Genomic DNA, 16,393 nt, shown 5'->3' with positions numbered 1-16,393 from the left:
GAGGTTTTCTTCAAGCTTTATATGACATTTACTTGACAGTGAGTAGCAATGTTCCTTAAAGGTGAAACAGGCTTTAAGCATTTAGAGAAGAAAAAGAGATTACGGAAGAATGGGAAACAGAATGGCAAAGAGTAGTGAGCATGCAGCTATGCCAAATAGGAATACAAAGAAAAGAGCAATAATAGTTTTGGCTTGCTGCTATGAAAAACTGAGATATATGCCAACTAGTCGTATTGGCTTATGGAATGTGCAGTTTGCAAGAAGCAAAAATCAGGGATGGATAGAACAACTTCTAAGATATTTCAACTCAGTGAAATTTCACTCCTGATGACCGACAGATTGGATCCTGCAGCATTATCCTGGGACATGTACATTCACCTTTATATTTCAACTCCACTATTATTCACTCTTGCTAATGTAGGTGGGAACAAATGATATGGCAGATAACACCTAAAGACTTTACATTTCTAAAAATCATTTTCTCTTTTAGATGGAACAGCTCTCAGATGAAGAACTTGATCATGGTGCAGAGGAAGATAGTGATAAAGAAGATCAGGATCTGGATAAGATGTTTGGTGCTTGGCTTGGAGAGTTGGATAAACTCACACAGGTTAAAGGTTTTTTTATATATAATGCTATGAGATTCAAACAATAAAAGAGATCACTGTTTTTTACTATAACAGCTTTCTGTAACTTCCATCCTGAGAATGTGTCTATAGTAAAAATGTCCTTAGTTCTAGCCAATGTGACTGCTGCAATCCACTAGCAGATTGGTTTAGGGCAGGGGTAGGCAACCTTGGCTCTTTTATGACTCGTGGACTTCAACTCCCAGAATTCCTGAGTCAGGCTGACTCAGAAATTCTGGGAGTTGAAGTTCACGAGTCATAAAAGAGCCAAGGTTGCCTAACTCTGGTTTAGGGTAACGCTCTTGATAATATTGCTTGATAATATCAGCAAGATAGATTGATTGCTCTTATGTAGTTCTTCCTATCTCTGGAAGCAGCTCACCAGGCTAAAAAACCTCTAGCAGTTTGGTATGCTTAATATTTTGTCCGAGTTTGGATTTCTGGCTTATTATATAATTCCCGAGTCTCCAGTAATCCCCTATCCCTAGGCAACAAGGCAATGGGCCAGAAAAGGAGATGGACAACAAATTCCCCATTTCCCTTTCCCCCAATGAATACACTTCCAAACACTAGGGCATTTTTCTTTGCCTGTATCCATAAAAATATTCTATTTTGATCTAGATTAATTATTGGTAGCCATTAAACATTTTGTACATACAAACCTTTCTAAGAAAAAAACCCTGTCAATGTGAGTGGACCAGCATAAATGTAATTGTTTCCTTATGTTCATTTTTATATTTGATTATTTTTCTCAAATTCATTTATTTAGAGTTTGGATACAGACAAGCCTGTGGAACCAGTTAAAAGATCCCCCCTTCGCCAGGATGCTAATATTGCCAACTTCTCTTATCGTTTTTCCATGTACAACCTGAATGGTAAGATAGATTGATTATTTTTTCCCATAGGTGAAATAATTTAAATTATATATTTGAGTATAAAACAACCAAAAAATCCTGTTGAAACTTATTACTTCGTCTATAAGCATACAGTACATACTATTTTTCTAAAGACAATTTCTCTGTTGAAATTTTTATAAGGTATTGATAAAATTTTATGGAGTAGAAATAATTTAAACCCATATCAGATGAATTAATAGTTTGATTTACACATAATGCTAAGCCATAATGTAATTGATTTGGTTTTGACCCAGCATGATATATGAATTCACCCATAAAGAATATTGTTTGTTCTGTCAGTAGAATATTCTCCATAAGCATTGTTTATTGGCATGTGAATTCTGACTTGTTCTAAATATGGCTTGATTTATATTTGAATCCAGGCTAATTAGTTAATTTATTCTCTGACCATTTCCTCTGGGAAGTGGAAATTATGGATAAAACAAATTAGGACATGAGGAATTCATTATTTCTTTACTTATCTACAAATATAGCATTAACTTGTTTATCAGACCATAGTTAAAACATTTTTTTCTTAACATTATATGCAAAAACAGCCCATGCAATAAAAATTGAAAGCCTGACAATGATTTCCATAAATTGATCAATATTATTGTTAAGACAGTCACATATCTTCCCATACTGCTGCTATTCTTGCGTGCATGTGTATACACAGCTACTTCATCTTTCTTTCCCCCAGAAAAACAAACTGGCTGTGCATAAAGGTGCCTGCAGAGACACTTGTGATCAGCTTTTGAACCTGATGCATGATTCTAAAAAAAAGATAACTGTTTTAATTTCAGAAGAAAAAAAATCCAAAGAACCTCTTTTTGATGGATTTGCATGGCCCACCTAATCAAGTAAATCTAATAAAACTAAAATGTCTTTGATATAGTGGAACCTGATAATTGAAATTGGAATATTGTTTATGTTCTTGTCATTCACTGCAGAAGCCTTGAACCAAGGTGAGACTGTAGATCTTGATGCTCTTATGGCAGATCTTTGTTCCATAGAGCAGGAGCTCAGCAGCATTGGATCACAGTCTACCAACAGTGCATCAATGAAATGTTTTCCCATAGAAGGGAAAATGACTCAGAAACCATCAAGTGGTAGCCGACTCTCTTCCAAGCACAGTAGCATGAAAGGATTATCTTCATCTAGTCAAGTAACAAAGCCTTCACATGCTATCTTCTCCCTGGATGACATTACTGCGCAGTTAGAGAAAGCGTCTCTGAGTATGGATGAAGCAGCTCAGCAATCTATAATTGAAGATAGCAAACCTGTAGTTACTATCCAGCATAGGAGGACAGCATCAGCCGGTACTGTGAGTGATGCTGAAGTCCGTTCTATCAGTAATTCCTCCCGATCTAGTATCACATCTGCAGCATCCAGTATGGACTCCCTGGACATTGACAAGATGACAAGACCTCAAGAGTTGGAGCTGACTTCACAGGGGCAGCCCATCAGTGAGGTAAACTATGATTGATTGTTCGTAGCAATTAAGTTTTAAAATATAATTTATTGGTTCATTTTGAGCCCTTTATAAAATAAAGAGACAGGTTTTACTATTTTCCTGTTTTCCTCTTAAAGGTTGCTGCATAGGAGTCTTCTAGAGAGGACACCCATAAGAAATTTTATTAATGGTTATGATGATATGTGCTTAGATATAAGAGCAAAGTGATATTTAATTTTAAACTACCTTTTTAATAACACTGCTTATTTGTTTGCGCAGCTAAGGATTTTAAATATGGGCTTCCCCAAGATATAGAAGCATCCATTTTTATGGTATAGATGTTGGTATTATCTGAAACAAAAAAACACAATTTTATATTAGCTAGTGCAGTCTACAGTGCACAGTGTTCTGATGTTGGCTAAGTTGCTCTTATGGCACAGACCTTTCCATTGACCAAAATTGCAAAGAAAAAGACCAGAATCATTCAGTGAGGATGGATATCAGTCTAGTTGACTTCATAACTTTGCATGAATTCTTTTGAAAATTGAGCCATGTTGGGGAGAGTATGGACTGGTAAACTGAATAGTGACCGCAAAGAGGAAAACTGAGGTATCGAATGCAATAGAACAAATAATGGAGAAAGAGATATTGTCTGAACTAAAAGAGATGAAAAATGTAGAAGCCTGAAGAAGAAACAAGTAAAAAGAGCCTGGAATTTGAGAATGAATAGATTCTCAATGAAGGAAAAATATACCAGTCCTGAAATGGTTATTAAGAGGTAATGAGGTTTTGGTGTTCTGTATGTGCTGAATTTTATATGCTGTTCTTACTAGCCAATTCTTTGATTGTGGGCTGTTCTTAGGGAAAAAACAAGGCCTGAACAATTGTATCATGAGGGGTCCTTGGTGCTCTCTGAGCTTGCTCGTTTTCTTGCAGATGTTTCCTTACCCAAACTAGGTAACATCATGAATACTAGTGATCAGGGCTAGCACTGATGATTTTACCTAGTTTGGGTAAGGAAACGTCTGCAAGAAAGCTCAGAGAGCATCAAGGACCCCTCATGTCAACCCTGAGCTGCAAATATTCTCCTTTATAAATTATATCATGAAAAAAAACCAACCTGAAAATCTGTACAAACAACTTGAAAGTCTGTCTTCTTATCCCTTTCTAAAATGAATAACTTCATTTAAATGTTGACATGTAATATATATCAACGATTCATTTCCAGAGATTAAATATAGATTTATTCTTCCAGTATTCAGTACACACACATACACACACATTCTTCTTTTGTTTTATAGATTCCAAGCCCTAAGATACAATCGAGATAAACATAGTAACATTGTAACGTTTTTGACATGTAACGTGATCTATAATCATGTTAATAATTCTATGGATTTCTATCTCAGATTGGTAATCCTAGGACAAACCTAGAACATTATATATGAGTTAATGTTCCAGTTTCTGATTTGCATTTCTGGTAGGATAATAATGGTGGACAACCTTTATTAAACATTCTTTGACTTATTCTCTATTATGCGAAAAAGATTTTAAATGTACTGACCTCATTTTAAGAAAATAAATTTCATATTCTTGCAAGAACAGGACAAGCCTGTTATAGCAGTGATAACATGAATTATTAACACTAATTTCATCAAATGCCTTCATCTAATTATCAAAAGTGATTGCAGGACTAATCCTAATCACTGCACTGAACCCACAAACATGGCTTTTTCCAGCTGACCTGATGAATGAGTTGGCTAATGCATGTTTTATTGTTTGCACTGATGTTTTATTTTATTTTTAATAAGCTACTGTGAATTTGAATAGTTTATGACATACTGTATGTATGTAATAAATAGATGGGCAATCCTCCAATTCCCCACTTTCTCCATTTCCTGTTCTACATTTTGGGGGAATCTGGAAAAATATTGTGGTGGGGGATTAAAGAAGCTTAAGTTACCTTGAATTAACCAACAGCCCTAAATCATGATTTTCCTCTCTATCTTTATGTGCTATCAATACTCCATAAATCTCAGTGATTACACTGTGATTTAAATTCATCTGATCTCGTTTGTTAGGAAGGGAAAGTCATTCCAGATTCTTGTTTATTTTGTAAAGTGTACAAAATCCATCATTCCTAAATTACTAAATTTCCTTTGTCCCAAAATCTATGTTAAAAGTAATTTTGTTTCTTTAGAAATAAAATGTAGAAATTTTTCCTTATTTGCAATTCTTTTTGTATTAAGGTTAGGAATATGATTATTAATATGATTTTGATCTACATCAATGTGAGCATCATAAATGTCAGAATGACAAATGAAACTCAAAAAGAGGGAAAGGGTAAAGAATATTCTGAGTGGCAGTCCACTTACACTGAGATGAATATTGCCTAACATGTTTTAAACCTGTGATTTTACTCCTACATTACTGTTTAGTGTTGCTGGTTCCTGATCAGAATTTGCTCTCCTTCACTTTAAAAGATGTTAATGAGAGAAGATGTGATTCATAGTTTCCTTTTCTTTAGAGGTTTAATTTCTTATTAAGCATGGTGCTAATGATAGAAGAGTACTTAATATATGAGAGGGTCAGAAGTATAATCTGTATTTTCCATTATGTTAGTTGTTTTTGAATTGGAAAGGATCAAGGCAGTGTCATCAGTAAAACAAAAAATAATAATTAAGAAGGAGGAAAGAAAATCAGTAGGAATGCAGCTTAGCAAGTGAGAAGCATACTTTCCTCAATATGTAGTAGCCAAGTGGTATGGTGGTAGTAGAAATCAGAATTGGCTAATTTGTCAAATGAACAAGTAGGGAAAGAAATATGAAAAGAAGGGAGTTGCTGGAGGATTGAGTATAGTTACCCAAGCACTTGGCTGAGGAAAGCAAGGATGCAGCTATACTTAGTGTGCCTCTGCTTGAATAGGCTGTGTCTGCTAGATAGGCAAATGGCAGCTAAATGTGGTAGCAGATCAAAGACTGTTAGATAGGTTGGTATACAGGAGAGAATAGATATTATTGCAAAACAATCTAACCCAAATTCTACAAAAATGTTTGAAGAGTTTCTGAGAACTACACTGTGTCCTTTGGATGACTATGTATATCCCTAGTTTGTAAGCATAAGAGAGTGGCATTGGGGGAGAGGGAAAATGGCAAAAATATCAGACACAATACAAGCTCTGCCCCATTCATCTGTGTATCCTGACATCACACATACCCCTGCCTTTTTAACTTTGAATTTTAATTATTCTATTCTTGTTTTAATTGCCTCCTAATATAATTATAAGCAGCTTTCATGATTTTATTATTTATATAAATCTAAAATCCCCTAGAAATTGACCCTGGGCAGCTTATAAGTTATAAAACAATAAAAAAATAATTAAAATATTTAAACATTAAAACTACAAAGATTAAAATATTATTAAAAAGTGTACTAAAACTGAAACTAAGAGAGCAAAGAGACATACAGGACAGGGATGTCTTCCTACTTTGTCAGCCACCTCTACGGGTCAGCTGTATCTTATAGTTGGCTAAAGAAAGAAGTTGATAAACTCAACTTACAATTATAGAATGAAGCAAAATAGTCTAACAAGGATATGTTTAAACAATGGACTCAGAAGTCAATAGTGCCTAAAAGATGTTGTGGAAGAGGACCAAGTTCTGCATGACAAGAAACAGAGTTGAAAGTGGATTCACAAATGAATGGCAAGAATGACATGGAAAAAGATAATATACTGGTCATATAAAGGAAACCAGCTGATGTCTTAATAATTAAAAGGGATATACAAACAATAATCCAGGAGAGTGACCCGGATAGTTGTTTTATATTGGATTTACAAGGGTTTGCTAAACTTTTGAAAAATATCAGGAGAATGGATAAAGAAAAAATGAAAAGAAATCAAGTTGTGTTACATTTTGTTAATGGACCAAAGATTAAGATTGTTAGAAGTAAGAGGATGAAAAGTAAAGCTGATTTATTTCATCAAAGCTAAAATCGGTGTGTTGTTATCTCTGGTAACCATAATGGACTTTTGCTGACACTGGGTCTGAAATAACTGTTTGTTTGTTTGTTTATGGATTTATTTGTGAAATCAGGTTAGTTAAGCATAAGATAAAATATACTAGCAATGGGGAAAATGGTGTCATGAAGACATCTAATCAGCAGAAACATCTGCATATACAATAAATAGTATTTCTTAAGTTTTAACAAAAAGAAAAGAAAGGTCTCTCTTTTGATTCTTGTAAAATATTTTAGCCGGAGACGTGACACAAATTTACATGTGCTCTCCAATAGATTTTTCCAAAATCATATTAATTGCATATTTTTTCTAAATGCCTTATTGTCAAATATCATAAAAATTAAGGTACTTTTAAAAACCTTTGTATCTGTCTTTTACTTGCTACCACCAAAAAACCAGCAAGATAAACCTTGTACAGGGTAGTCCTCAATTGGAACTTCAATTTCCTATGCTAAGGAAGTTGGTTGTTAATGATTTTACATTTCACAACATTTTTTGGCATGATTGTTAAGCAAATCACTGCAGTTGTTAAGTGAATCACAAGGTCATTAAGTGAATCCAGCTTGCCCTTGCCTTTGTTGGAAGTCAGCTGGGAAGGTTATAAAGGGTGATCATATGACTCTGGGGTGCTGCAGCCATCGTAAATACATGCTGCGACAGTGCGAGAACTGGTTATAAGTCACTTTTTTCAGTGCTATTGTAACTTTGAACGGTCATTAAAAGAATGGTTGTAAGTCAAGGACCACCTGTATATTGTTATCTCTGGTAACCATAATGGATTTTTGCTGACACTGGGTCTGAAATAACAGCGCTTGTTTGTATGTGTTTGTATGTGTGTGATGTAATGCTTCCTTAAGTAACACCAGCTGCCTGCAATTAGTGCAGGTTCGAGTCCCACCAGGCTCAAGGTTGACTCAGCCTTCCATCCTTCCGAGGTAGGTAAAATGAGGACCCAGATTGTTGGGGGCAATAAGCTGACTTTGTAATAATGCCGCTTGGGGGGGGGGTGAAAGCCCTAATAAGCAGGCATATACATAGAATGAAGGCTACTGCTAAGCTTGTAAGCCGCCCTGAGTCTTCGGAGAAGGGTGGGATATAAATGGAATTAAATAAATATAACAAAGTGTAAAGTGTAAAAAATATAACATAAAAAGGTTGTAAAGTAGCAGAGTAAAATAAAGTAAAATAAACAAAATTCAAGCAAATACAAGAATTTACTTTACCTACAAATAAGGTGAATAGAAGAAATGCCTGGAAATTCTTCTAGATGGATAGATGAGAGTCCTTAAAAAGGGATCAGGAAAGGAGGAGATGGCTCAGAAATGCTACTGAGCCTTCTTTACAGGGGCATATGGAATGTCATACGGAGATATCCTTATAGTATCCAAGGAGGACTGGTGAGCACATTGCCTTTGGCGTGGCTGAGGTAAATGCCCTATGAAATGTCAGTACTATTTTGTAATGGATGATAGATAGGCTGGCACAACTCCTTTTGGAAGCATCCCCCAAACTATAGGTCTGGAACCTAACCTTAAATTGGTTGGAAGATCCAATTTAGATCCAGATCCTTTGCTTGAGAGCACTTCCAGCATTTTCGAAGCCTAATGAGCAGAGGCTCTCTAATAAAACCCCCAATGAGTACATATTGTCGATAGTTTTTTTAAGTCACTTTCATTTACAACAGTCTCTATGGAGCAAAGAGTTCCACCTATAGGGAATCATAAATCTTAAAATTTCATGCTTATTGGGGGCATGGTTTTGGCAGCTAACAAGCTCTTTATAATTTATATTTTATGTGCTATTTATTTATTCAGTTATTTAAACAAACATTTTAAAAGCTTTGTTTGCAGAAAGAAATCAAAATAATACAGCTGTAAAAAATTTGCTCTTTATTAAGCTTTTGACTTCATTCCAGTATTTGTTTTTAAATAATATCCAAGGAAAGTCACTCATAGGGGGTTTTGGTCACATATTAACCTGTCACCGTGACTTGCATGCAATCTTGAGAAGCTGAAGAAAAAGGCTAGGAAAGAGTTGGCTGCATCTTTTTTTAATACGCTGACGTATTTTGAGTCATAGCATTTCTTAGCAAAGCATGTTCTGCATAAAACAAGTCAGCAGTTTCCCTGTCTTTCTAGCAATCTCAGTATAACTGATTCAGCCCTTATTTTAAAATTTGTGTCATCACTATTACAGGGTGCATTTATTAAAGTGATAACTCAGAAGAGGGCAAGTTCTACTTCCTTTCTCAGAACACTTTTTCAAATAATGAAATAAACATTAAAAGAATCAAAGCAATGAGTTAATCAGTTAATAGAAACAAAAACCCAAATCCATTGTCAAATTAAATTTGAAAAGTTGATAACATGAAAACCAGAAAAATGATTTAAAAGGCCAGTGTGGATACTGTGTGTATTTTTCCTGGTATGTAGAGCTAAATATTTAAATACAGGTGCTCTGGAACTAAAATACACCCCCCAAAAATGAGTCTCATAGATGAGGAAGCTCTGAGAAGAGTCAGTCTCTCCAGATCTCAAATTTTAGGCAGTTTTTTTATGGGAGAAAGCAAGTACATTTGTAAAGTAGGGTAGGCAATTCATTGGTGGTTGGGCCTGTGGTTAATACTGTTGATGGACAGAAGGATGGAATAATAATTCAGGGTGGTTGGAGAGCACACGATGTAAGGATTTTCTGGTTACCTTCCATGCTCCTGGTTTGATAGGTGACTCTGTTCTTCTGTTAAAATGTTGTTTTTCTTCCATTTTTAAAAAAAATAATAGTAAGCTTATTTATTCCAGATAGGTTTCATACAGGCTTTGTCTATTTCCCAACAGTGTATTGCTGTATTTTGTTGTCAATTGTGATCAGAGGCTATGCGGGAGTATGTGGCTCTGTGCTACCCACTTCTGCTATAAACTCTTAATTGGTTTAGCAGTACAGTAACATTTGTGCTTCTCATCCTTTTGAATCACTTAAACTGCTAGGTTGAATAAAATTTTGGTAATTGAATTAAAATCCATAACGTGTATAGACGAAGGTGCAATCTCTCCAGTACGGTTCATCTCAAAAGCATTAGATTATAAAATATGGAAATCTTGCTTGGCAAGTTTTGATGACGATAAACAACATGGTAAAAACTGGCAGTCTTTTAAGACTTGTGTTGGACTGTAATTTAGCAACATTGCCATTTTCAGCCCAAACAGCATTTCTGACCAGTAGCATGTGGCCACGCAGTGCTTGGCTTGTAAAATCAACCAGGGAATCAAAAAAACACACCCTGGAAGAAAGCAATAGCAAAAGAATTCTGTAGCGTGGCCAAGGTAAGACAGCACCTAATTCCCATGGCCAATCACACAAACTGAGCATGCTCAGCCCTGGGTTATCTTTGCATGGGGGATAGCTGGGAAGGTTTTTTTTTTTTAAGCTGGACAAACTACTGTACTTTTGTAATGCTGCTAAGAAATAGCTTAGATGCAATTCCTAATAGTTGAGATTGATTTTAGCACCCCTTTAACTTTGCAGGCTTCAAATAGTACTTTTGACAGGGAGGTCTTTTCAGTTTCAGTCAAAATAAGATCTAGTTCAGAAGTAGGCACTTTTATTCTGATCCCAAAATGTTGCAGCTGACTTCTTGTTTGTCACAATCTGAAACAAGTATAGATTGTTCATCCTGAGGCTTCTGAATGGTTTTGCAGTGTAGGATTAGATTAAGCACGTTACTGCCATCTCCTGACTAGTAAATTATCTGATTTTTTTTTATTGTTATCTAAAATTGGCTAGTTTAATGTTTGAAAATAATATTTTTGTGGTAGTGATGGTGGTAATGTTAGTAGCAATAGTACCTTTGTTTATTGTATATCTGTAATTAAGCATATTACAGCTGTATCTAGCTGCATATTAAGGTACTTAATCATTTTTCATTTTTAAAAATTGATGTTCAATTATTAAAGTGACATTTAGCACTGATCAGCAGTGTTTCAGTGCTATATACTATATAGGCAATGTGTTTAAGATGCCGGTACAAAATTTATTTATTCATACATACATATATACATACATACATCCTCCCATTTTCTAGCCTGGTATCTTAACTACTAGATATCATCCAAAACATAAAAAGATGAACAATTTTTTTATTACAAAATTAAAGTCTTAAAGTAAGCTTAAGCAAAAACATAATAAATTACCTAAGTACGCTTTTAAACAATATTTCCAGAAGAACATGATTATGGTTAGAGAATTTTGTTACTTTGCTTTTTATTGGAGTTTTTATCACTTTCCCTTAAAATATTTGCTTGCCCTCAATTGTTTTGGTTTGCATATTTTTGCAGCTAAATCTGATTATTTAACACACTGGTTTTACTTAGTTCATTGCCTAATATATTACCTAAGGGGGGAAAATGTAGGTTTAAAGTGGTAGTAACAAGAATAATGAAAGCAAATATTTTTAAATATTTAAACACAAAAGGAAGACCCCTGATTTCTGTCTTTCTGCACTTTCTGCTCCTTTCTGTTGCTATGCGCACTTATACTGCCAAAGAGAACTATGAGACTAGCCATGCTATTTTGGAATCTTTGCAAGTAGATAATTTACCTAAAAGTCATTAAGAACATCTGGAAATTTTTGTGTTAAAAGTGCTGTAGTTATATCCCTATAGAAGAGGAATTAGACAAATATGCACAAAGTGTTGTCTTTTGCAGTTTCCCACATGGACAGTTTTTCTCTGAGCAGAATGTTTATCTGCCCTTAAGAATTGCTGAAGGAAGTTTGTTAAAACATGCAAGGGTGCAGTGACATGGAAGAATAAGCTGCTTAAAATAATTGTGCTACCTGGAGATTAGTCAACCAGGTTCTTCGTACCGTGCTTTAAAAAAAAATTCTACCTAAATTCTTCGTTTATGGCCATATATCTCTTGTTTGGTCATTGCCCATTTCTACCAACATCTAGGAGGAATGCATTCTCTGCAGCTGTTTTGCTCTACCATTAGTTTCTGGGATAGATAGAAACAGTGAGCTAGCTTTGTGAGGAGAAATTCAGTTTTAACCCAAAGTTAAATATCCTCATCCAGGTCCTCATTTCAGCCTTTCTTAGGCCTGCCTCCAGTGCTGCATTGAGAAAGCAAAATACTACTTGGAAGCCTTTGTTTACAAAGTTTGTCTGAATGGTCACTAATAGAAGAGTTCACATTCCATCCTACAAGAGTAGTGTACTAGAGGTTTATCCACAAAAATGATAACAGTTGGAATATACTGAATTCCCCTAGTATAGAAGAAATAGAAAATGGTTGCATTGGCAGTGGGAATAGATTAAAGCTGAGCATTCTGGATAATACGTTCCTGAACAGAGCTATAGTTATTAAATTAAATTGTTTTTAAATGGTTGAAATACTTGTTATAGTATGTGGGTGAAACTCAGGCTAAAATTGTATGTTGGCATTGTCATAGGTTCTAGAATATTTCTATACAATTGTTAAGGAATAGTTGCTAGAATTGGGGTGGAAAGGAATTTGTAGACGTTTTTAAAACTATGGCACCCTTCTGGCAGCTTGCTTAATACTTGGCTTAAAATATACCTAGAACCCTATTTGTTCTTCAGATGAAGAAGAGAAGTTGCTCTTATCTATTGCTGATCATACACTATACAATGACTGCACTGGCTTTCTTGTGACTTACGGTAATTTGTTTTCTTTTCTTTTCTGCACAAGCACTCCTATTTGGACAGGGAAACCTCCCTCCTTCTGAGAAACATTGCAGGCAAGCCTTCTCATTTGCTGACCAAGGTGATATGCTACTTACTTCCCACCTGCATGTGACCATTTAATCCTAGATAGAAATGGAATTTGTGTAGTGTGTATGTAAATTTGGACTTTATTTCTAGTAGCTTTTGTTTTATGAAAATAATTTTTACTCTGGTCAAAGATGAGCAAGGCATCATGAAATATATTTGCATGGTTTTTCTCCCTTGTTAAATCAAAATGTTATATTGCCTAGAATCTAAATGTATTTATTGTTGCCAGGTTTCCTAAAACAAATACAGAAATCATGTAGATTTAATGAATGTCAAAATAGTCCTGAAATTATTTAAGGAAATATGTTTAATAAGTAAATGTTAATGTTCCAATCAGTTTTCTTATTTTAAATCTTTGTGTAGTTATCATTGTATAAAATCATTGTCAGTTAACAAGGAAATAGATTGTGACAGCAAATAATAAAGTATTTGATTTCCAGTAGATAAATGAAGCCAACCATAGATCAGATCAAATCAAAACTTTATAATGGCTAAAGGCCAGCAAGAAGAACAAGCAGACAAATAATTTATATGGAATGAACTTAATCTTCAAGATGTATCATTTGGCATATTCTTGATACTAGACAAGAAAGACAGACATAGAGATTAGTCATCGATATATGAGAAATTGAAAGTTTTGTACATCTTAAAATCTAATTCCTTTTATTAGAGCATTTTTTTCAGAATTGTAGCCTTCCCATAAGTGGGGAGAAGATTAAAAAGTAAAAGAAAGTTACAGGGAAATGAAATATTGCCAGTATGTTCAGTGTTACGGCTTCTGAATAGAATCTGTATACATATTGGTGTGACAGATATTCTTGCACCATTGAGATAAAGGAGTCATTAAGTTTGATCATCTTTGTCTCTGTTTAATCCATGTAAATTTCATCTCAACTATTTTATCATAAAATTAATTGTTATTCTCTCATTAAACCTTTGGCATCTTGAGGTCAGTTAGAAAATATCCATGAAAGCTGAAGTATTCAGTTACTTTGGGGAAATTACAATTTCTGATGCTAATGTTTCCTATATTTTCCATATCAGTTGTCCTCCCTAGAGTTTGGTCAGCTGTTGGTGGTAATGATGTCTACATTGAAGTGGATGATGATCAGATTTGTGAATTCTTGTTATAATTAATAACATTAAGTCTTCTAGTGTCAGAGTAGATACAGGGACAACGTTAGTTTCTCAGGCTATGACAAGGTTTACCTCATGACTATATCATTGTATCTGTTGTCATAAACAGATAGGTGTCCCGTGTGATTGTGAAAGGGAGTATCATAGGTTTAATTTATTCCTTAACTTAAGGAATATTTACATATTCCTGTAAATATGAATTTATAATTCATAAAAGCTTATGTTGCAATAAATGTTACTGTTGAAACAAGATTCTGCATGGTGTTCCTCACAACAGATTAAGTTAATTCTTCCCTCCCTCAGAAAATTATAATATTAGTTTAATTTGTAGCAATAACTTTCTATTCTAGAGAGAAGCTGTCATTGTTCGGAACTTGCTGAATGGCAAGAATTCATTTAAAATAAATGGAAATAATGAAGCCTCTAAATGTTTTTTTGTTTGTTTGTTTTTGCTACATTTATTTTAGCATAATCTGGGAAAAACTAACTCTGTGGTGGGTTTCTCCATGCTAGTTAGCATGGATAGATGGTATAGAATGCAGCAGCTGAATTTAAATGTGCTGCAGCTTTGCCACATAACTCTTCTTGTTCTAGGCTACAGAAGACAACAAAAGTTTCAGGTTGGAGTCCTCATTACATAGAGTGATGAGAAAATATGTTTAAACCAGAGATTGTGAAATAGCAGCATTTTTAAGGTCATAATTGATCAGATTTGCACTTTAGCAGAAAATATTAAGGCAGTCTTAAGATTTATGCAGTTACAATTTTAATAATTAATACAGTAAGTTTAAAATTGATTTGATTTTCAATGAGTTCATTAAATTGTGCTGGAGTTTGATAGGTAGTCTTGAAATTCACAATACATTCTGTTTATGTGATGTTTTACCATATGGATCTCCTGGATATAAAGACTTACTAAAATATTATTTACCTCATCATTAATGCTTTGTAGCAAATAAAACTAGCATTCCAGAACAAAAGTCATTTTCTGGTATTTCACAATATCTGGTTTAAATATAATTCAGGGGTTGCTATTCTCCAAAGCACCTGAAGGCAGGACAAGAAGCAACGGATGGAAACTAGTCAAGGAGAGAAGCAACCTAGAACTAAGGAGAAACTTCCTGACAGTTAGAACAATTAATCAGTGGATCAACTTGCCTCTAGAAGTTGTGAATGCTCCAACACTGAAAGTTTCCTGCTTGAGCAACCCCTGAGATATTGGAACACTGCTATAAGTAGATTAAGGAAATTTGAAAAAATCTTATGAAAATAATTGCTAGGATTCAAAAGTGTTTGTTAGGCTTATGCCAAAGCACAAGATAAATATGCAACTTCCAATTTTGAAATAAGCTTGAATTTGAAGTGAGAAAATTTACAATTAATATCATTGCATCATTTAATATTGTTTAATAAAGATACTGATAATGAAAAATACATACAGAAGACCAAATGACTATACTAATAATCTGCATTATTTTTAATTTAGTTTTCTACATGTAGCAAATATTTATATGTATGATAAATTAAAACTTTTTAATTCAAAATGGTTTTCATTCCAGTATTCTTGCAAACCTGTTTCTAAAAAGATGAATTTTATAACTAATAACCATAACTCCTTACAAAGAATAAAACTTTTTACCTTCAGCTTTTTTATTTTACACTTTAACTTTAATTTCATTTTTTTTATTTTACTGAAGTATGAAATGCATTTAATTGGTTAAATAACAAATAAGCAAACTGCTATTTAATGTTTTCAAAAAATCAAAAGAATCATAGTTGAGAATGAAGAATTATTCTGAGTTTCTGAATTATTCTCAAAGAGAGATTTTTATTACTGAAAAGTATGCATTACACATACCCCTTTAAGTGCTCTAAGTACTATAGGTAAGAAGCCATATGTCATATCAAATTATACAACTCCCAAAAGAAGTATGTGACTATATCAAATTTTAAATCTATCCAGTATCTAAAATAAGAAGAAGAATGAATTGTCCTGCAATGAGAAAGCAATTGTGCCAATATGTTTAAATTCATCAAGTTCTCTTTCCAGTGTTTTTTTAAGAACTGAAACCAGTTAATTCAGAATGACTTATTTGAACATTTTTGGAGATGGGTGTCATTTTTATCTGCTAGATTTTTGATAACCTATCTTCTCTTTCCCCCGTTCTCTAAAACAACCTTTTTTAAGAGATGCTTTACTCCTACCTACCATTTTAACTTTCCTTGAACAATCCAGTAAAAAATTCAGGGAGCAATAAAAAAAAATCTGCTTATATTGCTTGTCACTGTGCCTAGATTTAAGCAGTGCTTGAATAGAAAGACCAATATTTCAGTTGCATTAATTCATTTCTTGCAACTATATGTGTAACTTTATCAAACTAAATTGTATAGGGGAGAAAAAAGTGTGTGCACATGTGGTCTTATTGTGCAATTAACTATGTCTCATTCTGAAGGCAAATTCAGTTCGTTCAGAA

At 34.1% G+C, this 16,393-nt stretch overlaps 1 protein-coding gene across 1 annotated transcript in view; it reads left to right on the top strand.

Moving 5' to 3' along the window:
* Positions 1-490: 490 nt before the first annotated feature.
* RAPH1 (Ras association (RalGDS/AF-6) and pleckstrin homology domains 1) overlaps positions 491-16,393 on the top strand; it is a gene marked incomplete at its 5' end in the record, with an annotated part of 38,766 nt that continues 22,863 nt past the window's right edge. The window contains 4 exons of the mRNA XM_083367144.1: positions 491-610; positions 1,396-1,501; positions 2,473-2,993; positions 12,700-12,774. Coding sequence (XP_083223270.1) covers positions 491-610; positions 1,396-1,501; positions 2,473-2,993; positions 12,700-12,774 — 822 coding nt within the window. The remainder of the gene's footprint in view (positions 611-1,395; positions 1,502-2,472; positions 2,994-12,699; positions 12,775-16,393) is intronic.

Source organism: Vipera ursinii (assembly GCF_947247035.1).
Source record: "Vipera ursinii genome assembly, chromosome: 1".
Classification (NCBI taxonomy): domain Eukaryota; kingdom Metazoa; phylum Chordata; class Lepidosauria; order Squamata; family Viperidae; genus Vipera; species Vipera ursinii.
Note: the sequence above shows the minus strand (reverse complement) of the source record. Positions and strands in the feature narration are given on the sequence as shown.